The sequence below is a fragment of the Oncorhynchus mykiss genome, chromosome 12, assembly GCF_013265735.2.
Source record: "Oncorhynchus mykiss isolate Arlee chromosome 12, USDA_OmykA_1.1, whole genome shotgun sequence".
NCBI lineage: Eukaryota > Metazoa > Chordata > Actinopteri > Salmoniformes > Salmonidae > Oncorhynchus > Oncorhynchus mykiss.
This window is the reverse complement of record NC_048576.1, coordinates 26076145-26099169: the sequence shown is the minus strand read 5'-3', so window position 1 is coordinate 26099169 and position 23025 is coordinate 26076145. Positions and strand designations below refer to the sequence as shown.

Sequence of the window (23025 nt, the reverse complement as noted above, 5' to 3'; positions counted from 1 at the left end):
CTCACCCCGTGGGGTCAAAATGATCACAAGAACGGTGAGCAAAAATCCTAGAACCACACGGGGGGACCTAGTGAATGACCTGCAGAGGGCTGGGACCAAAGTAACAAAGCCTACCATCAGTAACACACTACGCCGCCAGGGACTCAAATCCTGCAGTGCCAGACATGTCCCCCTGCTTAAGCCAGTACATGTCCAGGCCCGTCTGAAGTTTGCTAGAGAGCATTTGGATGATCCAGAAGAAGATTGGGAGAATGTCATATGGTCAGATGAAACCAAAATATAACTTTTTGGTAAAAACTCAACTCGTCGTGTTTGGAGGACAAAGAATGCTGAGTTGCATCCAAAGAACACCATACCTACTGTGAAGCATGGGGGTGGAAACATCATGCTTTGGGGCTGTTTTTCTGCAAAGGGACCAGGACGACTGATCCGTGTAAAGGAAAGAATGAATGGGGCCATGTATCGTGAGATTTTGAGTGAAACGTGGCTGGGTCTTCCAGCATGACAATGATCCCAAACACACCACCCGGGCAACGAAGGAGTGGCTTCGTAAGAAGCATTTCAAGGTCCTGGAGTGGCCTAGCCAGTCTCCAGATCTCAACCCCATAGAAATTCTTTGGAGGGAGTTGAAAGCCCGTGTTGCTCAGCAACAGCCCCAAAACATCACTGCTCTAGTGGAGATCTGCATGGAGGAATGGGCAAAAATACCAGCAACAGTGTGTGAAAATCTTGTGAAGACTTACAGAAAACGTTTGACCTCTGTCATTGCCAACAAAGGGTATATAACAAAGTATTGAGATAAACTTTTGTTATTGACCAAATACTTATTTTCCACCATAATTTGCAAATAAATTCATTAAATACCTACAATGTGATTTTCTGGATTTTTTCTTCTCATTTTGTCTGTCATAGTTGAAGTGTACCTATGATGAAAATTACAGGCCTCTCATCTTTTTAAGTGGGAGCTTGCACAATTGGTGGCTGACTAAATACTTTTTTGCCCCACTGTATACCAGATTTTACATGAATAAGAAACCTTCTAAAGTGGGAATTTGAGGGGTGAAAACAGACTTAAAAAACAGGATAGTTCACCTCATTTGTCAGGGGCCAGTAACAAAAACCTTCTGTAGAGGCATATGATCATTTTGTTTAATTGTTCAAGGTAGTTAATTCTCATGAAACATTTCACTCCTCAAACTGTAACTTCAACTGAAAAGGATGTCAGATGCCATGTGTTGTGCTAGAAACAGAGGTGGGCTCCTGTTATGTTACTGTACAGAACAATCCCTTGGTCAACCGACGAGACCCAAGTCTGACTTGCACAACTCCCAGAGGTAAAGGACAAGTGCCATAATGCTAACTGGAGAGGGTTGCCAGTGAGTCTGACTGCAAAGAGAGAGGCCAATCGAAGTACAAATCTTCATAAACGAGTTAGTTTGGGTATGCAAACAGTAATTGTTGGAGGTTCTCTCTCATCAGCCAAACATTTGCCATGCACAGTATAATATTTCAGTGTTCCAAAACAAGTTGTTTCCTTATAAACCCATAATATGCCGATTATTCTGATGGGAAATAATACCAAAGCAATTGCTCGTCTGTGTAATGCTTTTGGCACAGACTACCCACTAGAAAGCTTACATTTGTCTGTTAAGATAAAGCATGCATTTGATTTTACAACCATGAATAGTGAACTGTTGTTTATGAAGAATTTGTACAAGACATTCATTCTTGATTCCTTCAATTAGAAAAAGACAGAAAATAAACTTTATAGTACATAATCAACTTTTCTCAAGACATTCAGGACATAAAATGCATTATACCGTAAGTTTGTAAATGAAAGACAATTAAGCAGGATCAAAAAGTTTAAAATAAAAGATTTCTATCATGAAGTTAGGCTTCTTTTGTGTGGTTTAATGAACGGTTGGTTATATGATTGTAACAATAAGGAATTATGAGGGGCAATATATATACACATTAGCTATGAAGTAAAACGTCTGCCATGACTATGAGTTTCTTGATACTGTACATGTGAACATCTCCGGCAGCAATAAATGGTTTCCACCTCACTGGCCACAGGGTAAACACAGATTTAAAGTGTTTAAGTTGAACATTACTGTTTATGTTATCAGTGTATGAACATTAAGCTTTTGAATGAAACAAAATCCAGTGAGGCTGGCATAGGGAGTTAAATGCAGTGTCAATTAAATAGTTTTATGAACTAAAGTAAAGTACTTTTATACAGCTGTTCTGCACACTTCATAACAAACAAATATATGGGTTTCCAATACAAACCAGACCTTTCAACTAGATGTCTTTGACGATGCCCAAAGTACCTAAGCGTTCCAAATACATTATCTGAACTGAGGGTGGTATACGGCAGTGCTAATATAGTTTCTATACAGATCTAGCTACAATGGTAATTCTATGGGGGAAATGCTCAATTAACTATTTGTGTAGGGGTGATATAACAACCATGGAACAACTAAATTGTAGTTAGTACAATGCCAGGTTTGTGGGTCCTGTGTGGCTCAGTTGGTAGAGCATGGTGCTTACAACGCCAGGGTTGTGGGTTCGATTCCCACGGGGGACCAGTACGAAAAGGTATGCACTCACTAAGTCGCTCTGGATAAAGCGTCTAAATTACTAAATTAAAAAAATGGAAAAAGTAACTTGTGCTAGCGGCTTCCACATCAGCATCAATATATAAACTTGTTGCGTGGCTGTCAGTCCATGTCTCCCTGTCCCGGGTGCTCATCATAGACATCCTTGACAGCCAGGATCCTGTTGAGCATAATTCCCAGCCTGCCCTTGTCCATGGGGATGTCAGAATACCAGCGAGGACTCTCAGCCATACATGTGCTCTCTGGCTGCAGGTAGAACGCACTGCAGCTGCTCCGCACACCATCTGAGCTGTAGGAACACAAAGACAGACACCATATGTGAATCTAACAAAATAAACTATACAGTTTAAATTTATTCATTGCAATGTATCAAACCCATTCAGAATCTATGACACCCAGGGATAGTCCTTTAACTGGCGTTTCAGTTGTGCGTACCTGGCCAGTCTACATTGCTTACCATTTGGAGAGGTAGAACTCAAAGAATTTGACTGGGCATCTGAGAGGGTTCAACCGGTTCTCTTGTTGCTCCAGCTCAGAAGGCTCATCCCGTTTCCTCTTTCCCAAGCCGCCCTCTGTGTGTAAACAGAACAGAGTACACGCTCACTTCACTTCCCTTGGTGTTTATTTTAACACTTGGCTACAGTTAGTGCCAAGCTAAACTGATTAAGCTGATCGCCAGACAGTTATGGGGAACAGTTTAGTTTTTTATGTCACTGTCTGTCATACTCTAAAAATTTCATTAAAATGAATATGATTTTGCAATGGACAGGGTCTTTCCTACATAAAAAGGCACTTTTGGCTGTCATGAAGGTCACAAGTCCACATGTTTCATCCAACGTTGATTTACATCTAAAACACTTTTATATCTTTTACACTCGTATATCATGTTGCACAACTCAAGAGTTGCTCCTTTTAGCTTCCTGGTTTTCCCAAACAGTGGCAGGCCAGGGGTTGGCGTTTGTAGTGTGTATGGCCAGGGCCAGTTCTAAGACGCATACCATGGTACACCTCCCATGCTTAGCAGCTCTTCAGAGAACTCCACTTTGCGGTATAAATAGCTGTCCGACACACTGCAAATAGCAGTATGGACCAACCGGGGGGGGCACAACAACTTCCTTCTCCTACATCAACAGCTCTCTCACTGTTATTTGGAATAGTTAAGACAAGCACTCATAGAACACCAACTGTCAACAGGTGACAATGTCACACTAAAATCCTCTTTTTAATTTTATACATCAGCATAAAACCACCAAAGTAGTACCAAACTGATCCATTTCAAACTGACCTACAAAGCCAGAGGAATCTAGCTAGTGACACTGATATCCAGAGAATGGTCAGGCCAAGTTGAAAATAGACCTACGTTAAAACACGTGATTATGTTTCAGTCAGAACATGCCAGTAATCAGAAAAACACTGAGTAGGATGGAGATGTGGGTCTAGGCTAACCTATATGTTTTAAATAAACAACTGGCACAAGGACAATTTCACAGGAGTTGGTCTCCAAGCAGTACAACTCATTAGCACCATGTTATTTGATCGCTGGAAGACAGTTTATCTTCAATGGAAGCTCTTTGGAGGTCAGCAGGACCATGTTTAGGAGTGGTGGTCCTGCCTAAGAGAATTGCCCATCACCATCTAATTGCATTTAAAAAAAACTGTAGTGATAAGGGGATTTAATAATAACCTTATAACCTGGGTTTAAGACAAATGTCAACCATCATTCCTCAGCAGATAAAGGCAAAGATCCTACAATGCATACATACAAATTAAATAAATTACTGAAGTTGAAAATATGTTTTGTTGGAAATAGCGTATGATATCTACAAGCACAGTATTTTTAGGATGTTTTGTAAAATACATTCTTACCACTAAACTGGACCTCATAACACTATACTAGACTTTCAAACATTCTAAATATGAACGCAAAGATTTAATTTCACCTAGTTGGAGATATTCATGTAAAATGACTCCATACCCTAGCCCTGGTCAGGCCCCCAGTCATTCAGCTGAAATGTGGTACAACTCAAGATAGGCAACCTGCTCCCCCCACCCCAAGCTGGGGTCAAGACCCATGACCCAAAGCAACACAATCTCTCATTGGTTACTGGGAATGACAACTAGCCAATCATCCATTGGGCTAAGGAGCATATTAACACTTCTCATTCACTGGGCTTTGTTATACCAAATCAAATCTCAGACATGAAAATGACAAATTAACGCCAATGTTGTGTTGTGACTTGTACCATAATTATATATATATATATATATATATATATATTTTTAATTCACAACAGCTGTGATGGAGACATGTAGTTTCGGTACAATTTTATAAATGCTGACAGATAATTTGTCCATTCGACATGGTGGGATCTTTTTAATGTTGGTATAATTAATTATGCGAGAAATGGCCGTGGAAACGCATTCATGTGTGAATATTGACATAATAACCATCATATAGAAGTAAACTTAAGAGTCACGCAATAATATGGTGTGTGGTCCTTTCACTACAACTCGGGAAAGCATGCAGTTTATTAGGCTACAGATGAAATAAATTATGATGAACTTTACAGGGTGGTTAAAGTGCACGGTGATCTTAATGCCCCTTTCTAATAAATATCGAGGGTCTTATTCTGGTAACATGATGATCAATGCTTTACTGCCGCTTGACAAATATTCTCACTCTTATCCATAGCAATCTCATCATGTAGACTAGCCTACCTGCACTGTATCTGAGAGCTGTTGGCTACAGCACACGTGCCAAGACCAGAGTAGGCACAGTTTGTGACAAAACTATCAGTAGAGTTGAAAATGCAATGGAAACACATTGAACTTTAGATTTTTATTCGGTACATGAAAATTTAAGCGGAAAAGTATGTTGTGTCCACTACGCCATCACACACACACTGACTTATCTGCAACAAGTCTGTTTGGTGGAAACACAACACTGGTGGGAAAAAGCACATTTTCTTTATGCAGATTTTATCATATTCGCATATATCAATTAGATAGAAACCTGGCTAGTCACACAAACTCTTACCTTTACTTGTTCTCTTGTGTTGTGATTTTGGGTGGTAGCAGACACTAGACGACTTGACCATGCCATGTGGTGTAGACCTCCTCTTGGCCTGGCGCGTGACTGTAGAGAAGGAGAGCTGGAGGTGCTGCTCCACAGTGGTCAGACCAAAGTATTTGGTGTTGAAGAACATGAGAGTGTTGAGCAGGACAAAGGGAGAGTACACACCCAGCTGTTTACACTCCCACAGGTGCTCCTCCAGGACACGAGAACCGAGACCACCTGCACCCAAACACATTACTTACACCCCAAATACAACACAAACAAAATGTGTGAAAATAAAATAGAAATATGAACTCACCATTAGGTGACATGGAAGGTAGCCATTGGCTGACAATCTTATTCAGCTCCTCAGCGAAGGTGACATATAACTGGTCTGTGAATATATTCACCATCCGGTTGTTTTCAAGGAGATACTGGAAAATATACAAGACAAGACCACTGTGCTCAAATGTTTTAGTTGAACACTGTATAATAAAAAAATAAAATCATGTAAGATTTGAATAAGCCCCTCTTCCACAAATTGCAAATATTAACTACAAGACCTGTTGAATCCCCAGACAGAGGTAAAATACACTGTCAGGTTTGTAGCACGGCCCTCTAGGATGAACAATGTCTTGGACAAACTGCGACAGGCCATGGTTCAGTTCCTCAGGACTACACACGAGAAGGTCTAATGGTTTTTCTATAAGGGAGAAAATTACAGGCACTTTATTATCAGGATTACATTGAAACATTACAGCCCATTTTACTCAAAGGAGATCTATCAAACTCAAAGCAGAGCTATCAAAGACAGGTACATTTAAAGTTCCAGTCAAGAGATATCCTACGTTTTCTGTAGTCAGTGTCCGAGTGCTTGCTTTGGGCCCATGACCTCCAGGCTTTAACCCCAAGGGAGCTGTTCAAACCAGCGCCGAGAGGCTGACTGTCCAGGGGATCGTGTAGGGTCATCTCTGACATGGCCTGACGCTTGGGTCCCTGTGACACAAAGCCTATATTAGACATCACACTGCTATGACCTGTTAAGGGGTAGCTACTGTAGTTGGTTAGTTAGTTACTCATATTCTCTTCCGAGTACACACATTACATAAATTCTACACGTGCATTGATCATTAAGAATTTGTCTGGTCCAAGAGACCGCCAAAGCGCAAAAGTAAACATTTCAGTATATATGTCAAATACTCTCTTGTTTTAAGGACACTGTTCATTGGTAAACAGTCCATCTTGTAGGTTTTGTGACTGTTGCCTTATGTTACATGAGCTGTATGTTGGGGACCATGCCTGCCTGCCTTCCGCCAGGGATATATTTGTTATTCAGCCATTTCACCTTTGGGACCCTGTTGCAGCTGTCTAAGTATGCAGAACATGAGCACTTTTCCCCAGTAAGTCTGACACCAAGACATCTCATGTTGGTGCCAGCTTTTTCCTGATGTCCAGCATCCTATGCGATTCCACTGCGTCTCTCAAATAAGTTGAACGTTTATGACACTATTTCATTCAATACAAAATGATAGTCATTGTAAGATCTAGAAAAAAACAGACAAAATACACTTGTATTATACCTTCTGAACAGTGACGTCGGCGCTCTGCTCTGCTGAAGTAGCATGAGGCGGCATCCCACAGTCAAAGAGGAAATCAACATTGGGGTTCAGGTCCAGGGAAGCTAAAGAACACAAATGAGAACCGACACAAAATATATATATCATAGACTGTTGACAGAGTGTGTGCAATTATAGTGTACGTTTACACATCTCAGGCAGCAAAGCAAACTAATCAGACCAGGGGTCTCCAACCTTTTACCGCATTAGAACAACTTTAAAAAAACGAAACATCTCGCGAGCTACTCCTTTTTTTTATAGCATTCAAATAGGCACATTGTTCTTCTCTTCTCCCCTGCAACTCTTCCCGGGGTCCTGTAAGTCGTTGGGGGCATTTCTACTAAGCTAACATGGAATATGGATCATTTATCTATTTGATTTGGAATTTTGAGACCCCTTTAGGGATGAAAAAACATTGATAAAATATAGAATTTGGCCTTTACTACTATAGCCCACAGAAATGCACCGAATAACACATTCAAAAATAGCAACAAAAAAATATATAATGATTAAGGTTTTGAAGTGTCTGTCCTATATCTAGGAGATAAGAAACCTCAGGAAATATGTTTTTTGGACACATAACCCCACTAACCCCTTGTTTTTGTTGGCACAAAATTACCTCCAAACTTCCTTTCATTTGTATGGGTTGCCTTCAGCCACCATCGTGTTCATGAGTCTCCCCTTTCCATAGTGGGGTCATATTAGTTTTTAGCCAAAACGGTTGACACGACAGACAGAAGTTGGCACATCAGCATTACCGACTTCAAGCAGAATGGAGAAGACCATCGTGTTTGTGAGTCTCATCTTTCCATAGAGTGGTCATATTAGTTTTCTAGGCCAAACCGTTTGAGAAAACCGATTTTCAGGATGTCTCATGGTTTGACAAACACCGATGTAGCTTGGCCACCTTTCACCGCAGATGCAGAAAGGCCGACATGTGCGACTGCAGTGGATTAAGACAAAAACCCATGTAAAAAAAAATAAAAAATCTAGCTTAAACTGACAGATTTTTATGTTTTTTTGTTGTTGTGTTACTTAGATTGAAGCACAGGTGCATCAATAGACTTAAGGATTTAATAAAACACTAAGTGGGCCCCTATCAAATCTGTGTACCAAATTCTGTTTTATATTTTCCCAAATTATGTTCTTGGTTTTATTTTTTCTGTTTTTTTATATTTTTTAATCTCAAAATTACAATTGTTCATAGAAAACAATGACATTGGATGTTCGGAGTCCATGTCAATGCTTAAATCAAACCAAAATAACATTTTTAGGTCTGGAAGAAAAGTAATACATTTGGATTGAGTGCAATGGGCCTTTAATTGCGAGTGAGGAATGTGCCGTCTAGGATGGTTCTGTACCGCTGCTGCTCATTTCATGGCAAAGTTGGCAAATAACAAATGGTATACTAACTCATGAAATACTTCTGCCAGGTAAGCCTGCTTTGCAGTTAACATTTAATTGAGAAGGTTCTGGGGAAAGTATTTCTTTCAACCCAGTAGACGGTATCACATCACCTGGCTACACACAGAGTGATAGACAAGCTCGCGCACCACACAGACAGGGGAAATATTACTGGAAATGAATTGGCAGATATTGTGCTAGGTTTGTCTTTTTAAGCCAATAGTTGCTAACCAGGGGTGGGATAATGTCAATGTTGCATTGATTAGATAGTAGCAAGGAGCTTGCGGCGTCTGATACTTGGGCGATTTGTTTATGACAGTTTGCGGTGGAACGTGCATGTAAAAATGCATGTACTTTCAGAATTGTTTGGCGAGCTATCAACCTGTATGAGACCCCTGCATTAGACATGACATATTATAAAGCTTGAACCTGCCTTTGGTGAGCTCATCTACTGGGTCTTGACCTGGCTCAGTCAGTACATCAGCCATATTGACAGCCATGGAGAGGATGTCATCTTGGGATGAAGAATCAAATAAGGTGCAGTCCCTCAGCAACGGGCCTGCTTTCTGATCACTGTCCAGATCTAAATAAACACATATAGCCACCATATAGTTACAATAATTATATCTAGAACATCAAAGGCAAGTTGACTAAGTAGAGAGAGATCCGGAGGAGCCCTTGCCTTTATTTTCCTCTGCTATCATGTCTGCCATGGCCAGAATGTCAGCCTCCAGTGGATCAGATGGGATCTGGAGTTTCAGGTCATTTATGTATTCCACAAGTTTATCGATATGATCCAGTGTGACAGGTAGGAACATGGGGACAGGGATCTAACAGAGAATAAAAAGAAAAACAATAAGCAGACAAATAGGACAATCACTCTAGAGAACCACAGATTGCAGCCGTGTGTAGGCACCCATAAGGAACACGTTTGGCTGGAAACAAAGAGTTACTCTAGACTCTAAATTAATGACGATAAGCCTAGAGTAAATTTTGCACAATACACAACAGGACCTAGACAAAACCAACTCACCGGCAGAGGCAGGGCCATTGGTATGGGAGTGTACTGAGAGTACATATTCAAAGGTACAGGAACAAACACAGGTACAGGGACTGGCAACACCACAGGTGGGGACTGCAAGAAATCATCTGAAACAACCAGACAACATTTATTAAAACCATGAAGGTGCTTTTTTTTTGGCAATTGCTAATATAATATATAATTGTTGGCCTGATTTAACATAAAGCTCTTAGCATATGCATAGGGATATTACGTTTAAAGCTAGAATCCTTAGCTGCAATATCCATTTTTGGACTTAGAAATGAATGATATATACACCTATTGATTCTTAAAAGAATAGATCTTGTATGTATATATACACGTATATATATACATATATGTATATATATGTATATATACGTATATGTATATATATATACACATATATATACACACATATATATATATATATATATACACACATATATATACACATATATACATACACACATACATATATATATATACATACACACACATATATACACATATATATATATATATACACACATACATACACACACATACATACACACATATATATATACATACACACATATATATATATATACACACATACACACACACAAAAGTATGTGGACACCCCTTTAAATTAGTGGATTTGGCTATTTCAGGCACACCCATTGCTGACAAGTGTATAAAATCGAGCACCCAGCCATGCAAACTCCATAGACAAACATTGGCAGTAGAATCGCCTTACTGAAGAGCTCAGTGACTTTCAACATGGCAACAACATAGGATGCTACCTTTCCAACAAGTCAGTTCGTCAAATTTCTGCCTTGCTAGAGCTTCCCCGGGCAACTGTAAGTGCTGTTATTGTGAAGTGGAAATGTCTTGGAGAAAAAACGGCTCAGCCGCGAAGTGGTAGGCCGCACAAGCTCACAGAACGAGACTGCCGAGTGCTGAAGCACGTAAAAATCGTCTGCAACCGGCCCCCATTTCAGCATGACAATGCCCCCATGTACCAAGTGAGGTCCATACAGAAATGGTGTCTTGAGATCAGTGTGGAAGAACTTGACTGGCCTGCACAGAGCCCTGACCTCATTCCCATCGAACACCTTTGGGATGAATTGAAATGCCGACTGCAAATCAGGCCTAATCGCTCAACATCACTGCCCGGCCTCATCAATGCTCTTGTGGCTAAATGGAAGCAAGTCCCCGCAGCAATGTTCCAACATCTAGTGAAAAGCTTTCCCAGAGGAGTGGAGGATGTTATAGCCGCAAATGTGGGACCAACTTCATATTAATTCACATAATTTTGGAATGACATGTTTGGCGAGGAAGTGTCCACATACTTTTGGTCATATAGTCTACAATGGGCTGAAACGAACCACCTACGATTCCCCACTTGGCATCTTCCTGTCATTGTTGCTAGCTGACCATTCAGAATCATTGATTGCTGCGCATCATTTTCGTTATGTTGTCAGCCAACCAGTCTACAGAAAGGGACATGGGATTACATTCGCCATTACCTGTCTGGCAACTCTGGGACTTCATCTCAGGTTTACATGCAACACCAGTAGTGGCCATCATGGGTTTACACATGGAGGATTTGTTCCTTTGGGAGAGAGGTAGAGTGAAGGGAGGAGCAGGCTTGGCTACAGTCCTCTTCAGGCCTCTTCCTGTGGCCTGAAATAACAAACATTGACATAAATAAATGTTTGGATGTTCACTCAGCAGAAATTTGAGAAAAGTAGCTCTTTGCTTTATTTCAAAATCGAATCACATTTTTTTTCAAGCAGAGAATACATTTGTATGCGTGGTAAATTTTATTTTTGTGTCCTTTCGGTAGCATTTCCCCCCAACTTTTGGAGCAGCAAGTCAAAAAGCACACTTACTTCACTTGTCTTTATAGCTGCAGGGGGAGGTGTAGACTCTGGGGAATGAGCTGTAAGTCCAGTAAACATATACAAGTTTAACAGCGAATTACTGAGACTAACATGTGTTTACATTTTACAGATATTTAGGGAAATCACAAAAACAATAGCAGTAACTTTGTAACATTATGTCAAACAGTGAAAATCAAACAAACAATTACATTACAACACAGCATACTTAGAAAAAACAATTCCCATGTATGGACTGGGTTTATGATAAATACAGTATGGGTGTTGTGTTTGCATGTGTTGGTATATGTGAAGCAAACGCACTGCTGAGCAGGCTCCCAGGGCCCTGCTTGGTGTCTAGGTTGGGCTGGTTCTGTTGGCTATAGAAGCGTAGGAGGCACGGCTGGTCACAGTAGTGTTTGATCTCTCCCCTCCAGTGGATGGTCTCCAGGAGCTCCCCCTGACGCTTGCAGGCATGGCACTGTGCTTCCTAAGAGAACACACACAGCTCAAAACACACACAAAAACCATACATACAGCACATACATTGTAGCCTGGTAACAGAGGACACTGCTAACACAATTTGATCGCAAATCATGCACATTCTGGATTCATTCTGTCATGATGACAATATTGTGCCAGTTTAGCCCATACATTCTGAAGCTATCATTCCTCAAACAAAAAGTGTCTATATTACCATACAACAGACAATGCAGTGAAAAGAGGGTGAACTGAATGCAGCCTGTGTACCGGCAGCCATTTAAAACTTCTCCGGGTCAGTCATATGGTCATGGTGTAAATATGGCATTGTTATTGTTCGGACATACTTTCAGGTACCACAGGAGGTATTTGCTTTTACAATCTTCGCTGCAGAAGTCCCATGTGTTGCCATCCTGTTCCTCCGTGACCGCCCGTGAGCAGGTCTGAGAACAGTATGTACAGGTTATACAGCACAGGCCCAGTTGTTGAGCAAAGTCTTGCTTGTACAGTAGAATGCAACCTTGGTAAAAAAAAAAAAAAGAGACAACAAAAAAACATAAGTCTCTGCCTAGAGACACAGTAAAGTGTTTCCATGTAAATCGACAATCTATTGCATATAAAAATGAGCACAGAAATGCATGCATCATCCTAACCGTCACTGCAGAAGGTTTTCTCCACCCCAGAGAACTTTATCTTCTTATGCAGCAGTTTCTCTTGGTTGCAGTGCTCACACACGGAAACCACACCATTCAGACGCTTGTAGTCCTCACAGCACTCCTTACAGCAGAACTGATATATTGAGTCCTGAAAGCAAGCGAAATAATAATATATTCAAGCCTGGTGTAACAAGCGCCATTATCTCTCAACTGAGCCATACAGGACCACACAGAATCCTGGATGTACTTCTTGAAGTAGTCTTGAAAAAAATACGTTTTCACTAAACCACTTTTTTTTTGGCACAATGTATGTAAAATGCACATTTTGATTACCTGCCAGTCTAGGATTTCTGGTACCCCACTGAACATGTTATGACAAGAGAGACAGTTGAAGTAGAGGTCTCCATTGGGACTGTTGCTCTGTGAAGAAGAGTATATTTCTTAATTGGAGATTTAACAAGAGAATGAGCAGCAAACATTAAGCCAAGGCAAAAAAACAACAAGCAACCCCACAGAACTAGTATCAAAGAGGGACTCAAGAATGTCTCAGCCCATTCTCAGAGATTTTATTGCAAGGTTTTTGCAGAAACAGACCAAGCCCTAATTCATAGGTTCTTCGGTAGAATAAAGGCAAAAGCTTTCAAAGGGTGACCCTCTCCACACTAAAGAGCTTAATGATGAGTTTTTATTTTAACGGGCTCCAGAAGTGAGGCTGAACTCCCCACTGCAGCTGCTTGGTCTGCATTTTAACTAGCATTTTCTGCTTAACGGGCACCTACGGCCAAGCCTGTGCATCACACTGTAAATATTAACGGTTCCCCTTTTTCACTTTTAGAATCCATCACCAATTTTTTTTGTTGAACAACTGAGGTACTCAAATTTACGTTTAACACAAAATAAAGTGTTGTATAAACATCTGGCAGACCATGTTGTGACTAAATACTGGACAATGCATCTGTAGGTTGTAGTGTTGTCCAAACTCTATTAAGGGTATGGATTTATCCAACCTGAAATTTGCTCCAACAGCTAGGGCTACAGAAGACGTACACGGCCTCATTTGTTTTACAGTAGTAAGGTTCAGAGGGGCTTCTTTTGCAGGAACTGCAGGCTTCACTGGGCACTGGAAAAGAAGCAGATGTAATAATAGTGAAAAGCCATTCAAAGTCAGACATCACGTTAATACATTCAGATTAAGCAAAGGTGAATTAATACAGTAATAAACAAGAAGAGTAGAATGTACCTGTGTCCCCAGAAGTTTTAACTTTATGTGAGGCGATACAGCACAAAGAACAGAAGTGTCTGGTCTTGCCATACTGATCCACTTTAGACAGCATTTCAAAATTCTTACACAGAGTCCTACACCACTGGCACGAGAGCACCTTAGTGTTTTTCTGAAATCAAAGACGACACTGATTAAACACAAAGCAGACAAATCACTCTCGTATCACTCAATAGTACAGGACTGTACATTCAAGAAGAGATAAGCACCCACCATCTTATACAGCCTGAGACAGGAGGAGTTGCAGAACCTCCTCTGTTGGCCCTCATGCAGTAGGTACTCAGCCCGGGAGGTGAAGGTGTTGATGTAGGTGCCACACGCGTCACAGCAGCTGGTCTTTAGGCCCTTGGTGGCGCGGAAACGGTTGAAGCAGGCATCGCTGCACATCAGGTGAATCATGTTGCCCATGGTTACCTCATGGTTGATCTGAGGCAGAAGAGGGAAGGAAGGTAAGAAACTCGGGGCTGAATTCTATCAATCCTAACTTCAAATAATGCCACCCTTTTTCATTTCCCATTAGTCGACCAAAATCTTGTAGTTGGTTATAATTTATTCTGCTGCCTGCTCATAGCATACAAAAAGACTCAATAGCAGCATAAACTTGTCGATATTGATTTCAAAGTTTGACAGAATTCCTGTCTCATGCAGACTCCATAATCCCAGCATAGATCCAGTTACACACAAAATCTTTTCAATTATGAAATATCAACATGAGGTGACAGTGGAATGTGTGTCACTAGGGTTTAAGTATTCTTTGTCACTACTTCTGGGAAAAGCCCATGACGTGACAAACACTTCACATACACTACATTGACTGAGCTCGAATTGAAGCGTGCTGATCAGATCTCTAACCAGCATTTCCAACAGAAAGACAACTTTAAAGAAGGTATACCATAATCACATTATTGTGTGGTTTTGCAGTGCTTGGCATTAAAAAGTGCCTACTTATTTTTAATACATTTTATTGTACAAATTGACAAATGACTAACAGATGGTGGGGGAAACTCAAATCAGAACAAGTAAGGCTTATGCCAGCTTTTCAAGGTAAGCATAAAATGTTGACTTGTTGCTAGAGTAGACGCTGCAGTCTTTAAAATAGCTTCAATATAATGTATGACTAACAAAAATGCCTACAGCATTTTAAACCATAAGCAAAGCATTGTGGAAGTGTAGTCATACGGTGTTAAAGGTCCAATGCCACCATTTCTATCTCAATATCAAATCATTTCCATGTAACAATTAAGTACCTTACTGATTGTTTGCAAATAAAATAGTCAAGCAAAAATTATGATAGGACTGTCTGGGAGTGGTCTGAGTGGGACGGGAAAACTGAAAAATAACTGGTTTCGGCAGAGAGGTTTGGAACTCTTGTTGGTCTATTTAAATGGAACTGACAGCGTTTTAGCAACACCAAATCCTATTAAAATCTGTTCATACACACACCCAGAAAGAATACGAAGCTACTAATCTAGGACAAAAGGGCTTCTCAACAGTTTTACCCCCAAGCCATGAGATTCCTGAACAGGTAATCCAATGGCTACCCCATCTATTTGCATTGTGTGCCCCCCACCAACCCCTTTTTTACACTGCTGCTACTCTCTGTTTATCATATATGCATAGTCACTAATTATCCATTCATATACATACTACCTCAATTGGCCCGACCAACCAGTGCCCCCGCACATTGGCTGACCGAGCTCTCTGCATTGTGTCCCGCCACCACCTTTTACACTACTGTTACTCTGTTCATCATATATGCATAGTCACTAACCATATATACATGTACATACTCCCTCAATCAGCCCAACTAACCGGTGCCTATACGTAGCCTCGCTACTGTTCTAGACTCGCTACTGTATATAGCCCCGCTACTGTTATTTTTACTGTTGTTTTTATTTCTTTACTTACCTATTGTTCACTTAATACCTTTTTTGCAGTTGGTTAGAGCCTGTAAGTAAGCATTTCACTGTAAGGTCTACACCTGTTGTATTCGGCGCACAAGACAAATAAACTTTGGTTTGACTACTCAGATATGGTCATTTTCACATTTTAAAACATTGTGTTTGGTAATGACGTTTGTGAATATTCTATAGCAATATGGGCTCCAGGGTGGCGCAGCGGTCTAAGGCACTGCATCTCAGTGCAAGAGGCGTCACTACAGTCCTTGATTCGAATCCAGGCTGAATAATATCCGGCCGTGATTGGGAGTTACATAGGGTGGCGCACAATTGGCCCAACATCATCCGGGTTTGGCCGTAGTTGTAAATAAGAATTTGTTCTTAACCTTTTTGTTCTTTGTTCTTAACCGCAGCATTTTCACTTTTGGATGAATAGAGTGCCCAGAGTGAACTGCCTCCTACTCTGTCCCAGATGCTAATATATGCATATTATTATTAGTATTGGATAGAAAACACTGAAGTTTCTAAAACTGTTTGAATGATGCCCGTGAGTATAACATAACTCATATGGCAGGCGAAAACCTGAGAAAAATTCAACCAGGAAGTGGGACATCTGAGGTTTGTAGTTTTTCAAAGCTTGGCCTACCGAATACACATTGAGATATGGATGAGGTTGCACTTCCTAGGGCTTCCACTAGACGTCAACCGTCTTTTGAAACTTGAATGAGGATTCTACTATAAAAGGAGGGGCTCATGAGACCTGTTTGAGTCAGTGGTCTGGCAGAGAGCCTTGGTCTCATGACGAGAGCTCCCAACAGAGTTACCTCTCATTCCAGTGCTTTCCTGAAGACAAAGGAATTCTCCGGTTGGAACATTATTGATGTTTTATGTTAAAAACATCCTAACGATTGATTTCATACATCGTTTGACATTCTAAAGGACTGTAACGGAACCTTTCGAGTTTGTCTGGATGAAGTGCCTGCGCCTCATGAAGATGGATTACTGGGCTGAACATGCTAACAACAAGTGGCTATTTGGACATAAATGATGGAACAAATCAGTCATTTATTGTCGAACTGGGATTCCTGGGAGTGCCTTCTGATGAAGATCATCAAAAGTTAGTGATTAATTTTATCTATATTTCTGCTTTTTGTGACTCCTATCTTTGGCTGGAAAAATGGCTGTGTGTTTTTCAACTTGGCGGTGATCTAACATAATCAATCATATGCTGTGCTTTAGATGTAAAGCATTTTTGAAATCGGACACGATGGGTAGATTAACAAGATGTTTATCTTTCATTTGCTGTATTGGACTTGTTAAAACTTTTTATGGCTGCAGGGGCAGTATTGAGTAGCTTGGATACAAAGGTGCCCATTGTAAACGGCCAGCTCCTCAGTCTCAGGTGCTAATATATGCATATTATTATTAGTATTGGATAGAAAACACTAAAGTTTCCAAAACTGTCAAAATATTGTCTGTGAGTATAAGAACGGATATTGCAGGTGAAATCCTGAGGAAAATCAAAACAGGAAGTGGCTTCTATTTTGAAAACTCCATGTTCCATAGCCTCCCTTTATTGGATTTAAAGGGATATGAACCAGATTCCTTTTCCTATCGCTTCCTCAAGGTGTCAATAGTCTTCAGACATAGTTTCAGGCTTTTATTATGAAAAATGAGCCAGAACGATAACATCGCGTCAAGTGGTCATACGAGTTTTGCTCGCGCAACAGAGTTTGGATAGGTATTGCTTTTCCCTCTCCTACTGTGAAAGACATTTGCGGTTGATATATTATCGATTATATATTTTAAAAACAACCTGAGGATTGATTATCAAAAAACGTTTGACATGTTTCTGTGGACATTATGGAAACTATTTGGAATTTTCGTCTGCGTTGTCGTGACCGCTCTTTCCTGTGGATTTCTGAACATAACGCGACAAACGGAGGTATTTTGGATATAAAAATAATCTTTATGGAACAAAAGGAACATTTGTTGTATAACTGGGAGTCTCGTTAAGTGAAAACATCCAAAGATCAAAGGTAAACGATTCATTTGATTGCTTTTCTGATTTGTGACCAAACTTTCTGATGCTAGGAGTACTTCATGTTTTGTCGTGCGATCGATAAACTTACACAAACGCTTGGATTGCTTTCGCTGTAAAGCAGAAATTCAAAATCTGACACGACAGGTGGATTAACAAAAGGCTAAGCTGTGTTTTCCTATATTGCACTTGTGATTTCATGAATATAAATATTTGTAGTAATATTTTTATTTATTTATTTTTTTACCTTTATTTAACTAGGCAAGTCAGTTAAGAACAAATTCTTATTTTCAATGACGGCCTAGGAACAGTGGGTTAACTGCCTGTTCAGGGGCAGAACGACAGATTTGTACCTCGTCAGCTCGGGGGTTTGAACTTGCAACCTTCTGGTTACTAGTCCAACGCTCTTAATTAACCACTAGGTTACCCTGCCGCCCCATTTATTGAATGTAGCGCTATGCTATTCAGCGGTTGTTGATGACACTCCCGTTAGTGGGATTGCAGCCATAACAAGTTAATATGTGAAAGTTACATATTTCTAAAAAATATTTTGGAATTTTGCGCGATGCCTTTTCAGCGGAATGTTGTCGAGGGGCGCGCTAGAAAGGTTAACAGACTTGCCTAGTTAAATAAAGGTTAAATACATTATTTTTTTAAAATTAAAAAGCAGCCATGCGTTTGGACAATTAATAGACATTGCAGTAAATAAAACCTAATAGAAATATATGTATTGTCCAGGACTGAACTCTACAGACTGGTGCACCATAGCCAATGTGCACAACAGTAGGACTATATGCAAATAAGCCATTTGCCACACGGGCCTGCCATCATTCACTTTGGACTGGACTGTGTGCTTACAGGCAGTAGCAACAGTGAGACTTAAGTTTATTAGAAAGCTTTCGCCAAAAGCCACCTGAATGGATTTCTGCAAATATGTAAACATGACAGGAGTCCTCTTACATTTGTGAACTTTACAGCCCTATTGATCAAACAACCATGAAAAGGTAGGCTCTTTCCCCCTCAAGTGCCTATGTACATCAAAAACAACCAGATCAACAACTAATGTTAGCCAGAGCGAGATGAGCTAAAAATCTAATGAGGGAACAGTAGATAAACCCTCAAACTTTTTCAGCTTGTAGTTGGCCGTCAAAATTGCACAGATAAACGATGCGGAAAAAGTAACCTGCTCACCATTCTTCAGCTTGCCTGCCAACCCACGTTTTGACAACTGAATGGGAACTTGCCTGCCTGCCCACCCATTTGACTGAAGCCAAATACATTTGATTGACAACTAAGAGATATGCTATGGCTGGGAGCTCATCATCTAAAATGTTATGGCGAAAGCTTTGGTACCTCACGCATGTGGTTGCACACGCTGCATCTTTGGGCAGGGGCACTTGGTTTTGGGGGCTGTGTCGGGCCCTTCTCCAGCCGGGCCTCATACAGGGAAAGACAAGTGCTATTGCAGAATTCTTGGAAGGACTGTGACTGGCCAACCTGTGCAAGCATGGTGTCCTTTCTATTCCCCATGTCCCTAAAATAGAAGACACAAACCTTGAGGTAAATTTCACAAATATTGTTGAGATCAAAACGACGCACAACGTTAAAACTTACTTTACTATGAAATAGCATGAGGAATGTTATAAAATCCACTGTCCTTACTGGAAGGAATAGCAGAAACTAAGAACACATTCATTGAATATCTATTGAGAGGCTTACCTTTTACAGAAAGCACAGGGCTTTTTCTTGGGGGCTTTCTTGCCAAAGGAGTTAAGGCAGGTGGAGCTGCAGAAGAGCTGAGGCTGACCCCTGCGCTGGTAGGCAGTCTGTCCGCTCTGCAGAATCCCACTGCAGTTGGCACAGAGGACCCTAGTAGGCTGGCGAGGGGGTGGCGGCCGGGGTGGAGGGGGTCCTCCAGACCTCTGAGTGTACGCAGGGGTAGAGGCAGGACCAGACAACTTCGGGGAAATGAGGCGGGGGGGCGGAGTGCTCTGGCTCCTTTGGGAGACCCTGGTGGAGCGGCGGAGGCCAAACCGTGCGGGGTCAAAGTCTGTGTCCCTCGGATCATCAGCTGCATCGTCAGAACCGCTGTCCGTTAGCTGGTCTGCAGCAGAAGACAACGATCAGCGTGATAATCATATAATTGGAAAAATAGTCCTACATGATAGTTGAGACCGAGGTAAAACGAATTAGCTAAGCAGATTTACAAAAGACGTTTTACCTCCATCAGACATGTTTTGCGTATTTTTCCTCCCTTCTCCACGATTAGGACGACCTCTCTTTCTCCCCTACAATAAATGAGAAGAGTAACTAACAGTAATTAACTTAATTTTACAGAAAATGTTTAGAATTCATGTAAAGTTTTTTTTTTTACCGTAGTCTTTTGACCATTTGGATCTTCGACGGCGACCTCAGTTTCAGGTTGTTCCTCAGCTGAAACACAATCGATCATCAGTAACTAAAGGCTGTTCATGACATAGTAGATGCAGACTATATGTAAACTGACATGGCTATTTGAAGACGTGATTGCTAATCGTTTCTCAAAGATGTGTAATTAAGCCTAAATCAAGTTTTGCATTTCCCTTTATCCATCTCAAACTATTTGTGGCACTGAGACTTCTATGTATGTGTGACATAAGTTAATAAACTTATGAGCCTAAAAACCTAAAGTTCGTTACTACACACCTTCACCTGGTGTCAATGGCTGGGCCCAGGATGATAGTGGGGACATACCGCCCCCCACAGGCTGTTCTTTCTCACTCTTTTTCTCTGCTGTGCCCTCTACCTTTGGCACCAATCCATAGAATGATAAGGCTTCCTCTTTGCCTGGACCATCCTCAGAGTGTGAGCTCTCTACGCTGACTATAGAAGGCATATTTGGATCAACTTCATCTTGAACAGATGCAGTGGGATCTTCATGCACTATGTCCATTTGCTCCTCTCCTGTCTCTGGCATCTTTGTCCCAGTTACAGTCGAAGTTCCCTCGGTGACCTCCAGTCTGTCTGTTCCAGGCTCAGCTCCCATTTCTGACCAGGCTTCTGTGTGACCCTGCCTGCCCCACTCATCCTGACTGAGGCCTGTGGCTGAACCGGAGGGCTCTTGGAAGTCTGAGTGTTCTGGCAGGCCTGTGGGCTCTGAGGGTTTTGAAAGGTATGAGGGTTCTGGATAGACTGAGGACTCTGAGAAGCCTGAAGGTTCTTGAAGGTATGAGGATTCTGGAAGGACGGAAGGTTCTGGAAGGACAGAGGGCATTGGAAAGACTGAGGGTTCCTGAAAGTCTGATGGTTCTGGAAGGACTGTGCGGCTGTAAAAGTCCTCCACCTGGACTTTGGACAGTTCCAGTGAGTCTGGGTCCCCCAGGATGCTCAGACTGTCCTGAGTTTTCAGCCTCTCTCTTTCAGATTGGGTGAGAAAGGTTGTCAACTCGTCAATGGCCTGCTGCTCCCCACTGTGTCCCTCTGTTCCCAGTGAGCCAGAGTAGGCCACCTCCATATCAGTCTGTGCAGGCTGCAGGTCCATATCATTCTGTGCAGACAGTAGGTCTACATCAGTCTGAGCAGGCAGCAGGTCCATATCACTCGGTGCAGACAGTAGGCCTTCATCAGTCTGAGCAGGCAGAAGGCCCATATCAGTGTGCCCAGAAAACAGGTCCATATCAGTCTGTGTGGATAGCAGGTCTAGATGTACATTCTCATTGGCCATTTGAAAAGTGGCTGAGGTTTCTGGATGCTCTGAGGGTTCCATACTGCACCTAACATCACAATTTAAGAGAAACGAAACAACAAAAACAATGGTTTGCTTCAGTCTCACATGACAACCGATTTGTACTCATGTCAAATCAAATGTGGTGGTAGGTTTGATAAATTACAGCCACAAGTTGCTAGTTTATTGTGGATCCGCTATTCTAGACCACGAGATCACACAAGTGAAGGCATATATCTAGTTAGCTAGCTAGGTCAATTTATCTAAAGTTTGGTACTCGTTAGCTAGCAGTTGTCATTAGTTACCACAGCCACAATGGAATAATTACATTTATGGCTAAACCCCGCCTATTTATACAATTTCTCGTAAAATCTGATTATAAACCTAATCATAACCACACTGCTAACCTTATTCCTAACCCTAATTTAAGCCTAAAAAGTTCATTTTTGTTTTCATTATTTTTTACGATATTGCCATTTTTACTCTGTGGCTGTGGTAACTAGTAATAACCCCTAGCTAGTTTGGCTATGGCAACGTTGCTGCCTTTTGGCGCGCCTCACCTGGCGTCTCCATTTTTGCAAGTTAGAATGCTAGCTAGCTAATGCTAGCTATTTAGCTAACTACCTGGAAAGCTAGATAGGTACATGTTAGCCCATTATTATATATAGAATCTCAATACTATCTATACAATAGACATAACTCGCTACTTGCATGGTAAGCATATAATGTTTTATGACTCTGCAAAGAGACCGCTAATAACGTTACTGGCTAACGTTAGCTAATAGCTAGCTAGCTTCCAATACGCTATCTGCTAGCTAACGTTACGAAGCTAACGTTGCCTTATGCAAACTAGCAGTCAAACTAAATCACTAGCTAACTAATTCTAATACAGTAACTTTATTAAAATATAATATTAATGATTCAAACATAAATTATGATAGACTTCTACAAAGTATGGTGCATTTACCTGCAAATATGAAATGTTGCTGTAGCTAGCTAAAATGTTGCATGCAACCACCACCAAACTGCGGTGTGTGGCTAGTTTCAAGCTACAACTTCTTCTTCTTCTATGGCGGTCTGCAAACAGACGTTAGAAGTGCATAGCGCCACCTACTGTACTGGAGTGTATTGTCAAAAAACAATGGTCAATGATCAAAACAAACAAAAACACGAAACCCTTCTACCTAATCATGTACTACTAAGAACATGAAAAAAAGAGCCCTTCTAACAAACCCCCGTCCCCGTCCAGCCTTTTGAATCGTGTTCCACTGACCTTTCTTTGGAGGGCATATAAATGCCAACCTAAGAACATGAAAAAAAGAGCCCTACTAACTTCTAACAAACCCCCACCCTGTCCCGCCTTTT

The 23025-nt window shown here is 41.1% G+C and overlaps 1 protein-coding gene and 1 non-coding gene across 2 annotated transcripts; one reads left to right on the top strand and one right to left on the bottom strand.

The window, feature by feature from the left end:
- Positions 1 to 1135: 1135 nt before the first annotated feature.
- On the bottom strand, positions 1136 to 22777 carry LOC110537271 (zinc finger MYM-type protein 3). Its single transcript, XM_021623190.2, has 25 exons — positions 22628 to 22777; positions 20643 to 21709; positions 20332 to 20390; positions 20179 to 20245; positions 19677 to 20061; positions 19311 to 19491; positions 14232 to 14444; positions 13980 to 14130; positions 13747 to 13859; positions 13073 to 13159; positions 12737 to 12887; positions 12431 to 12603; positions 11928 to 12093; positions 11616 to 11665; positions 11250 to 11406; positions 9730 to 9845; positions 9379 to 9526; positions 9130 to 9279; positions 7257 to 7357; positions 6525 to 6672; positions 6240 to 6379; positions 5996 to 6110; positions 5659 to 5916; positions 3079 to 3193; positions 1136 to 2910 (listed from the first exon to the last, which is right to left on the bottom strand). Exons 2-25 carry the CDS (start codon positions 21700 to 21702, stop codon positions 2724 to 2726), a joined length of 4491 nt encoding a protein of 1496 aa, XP_021478865.2. The 5' UTR covers positions 21703 to 21709; positions 22628 to 22777; the 3' UTR covers positions 1136 to 2723.
- On the top strand, positions 2516 to 2591 carry trnav-uac. Its single transcript has one exon. It is a non-coding gene; the product is annotated as a tRNA-Val (tRNA).
- Positions 22778 to 23025: the final 248 nt, after the last annotated feature.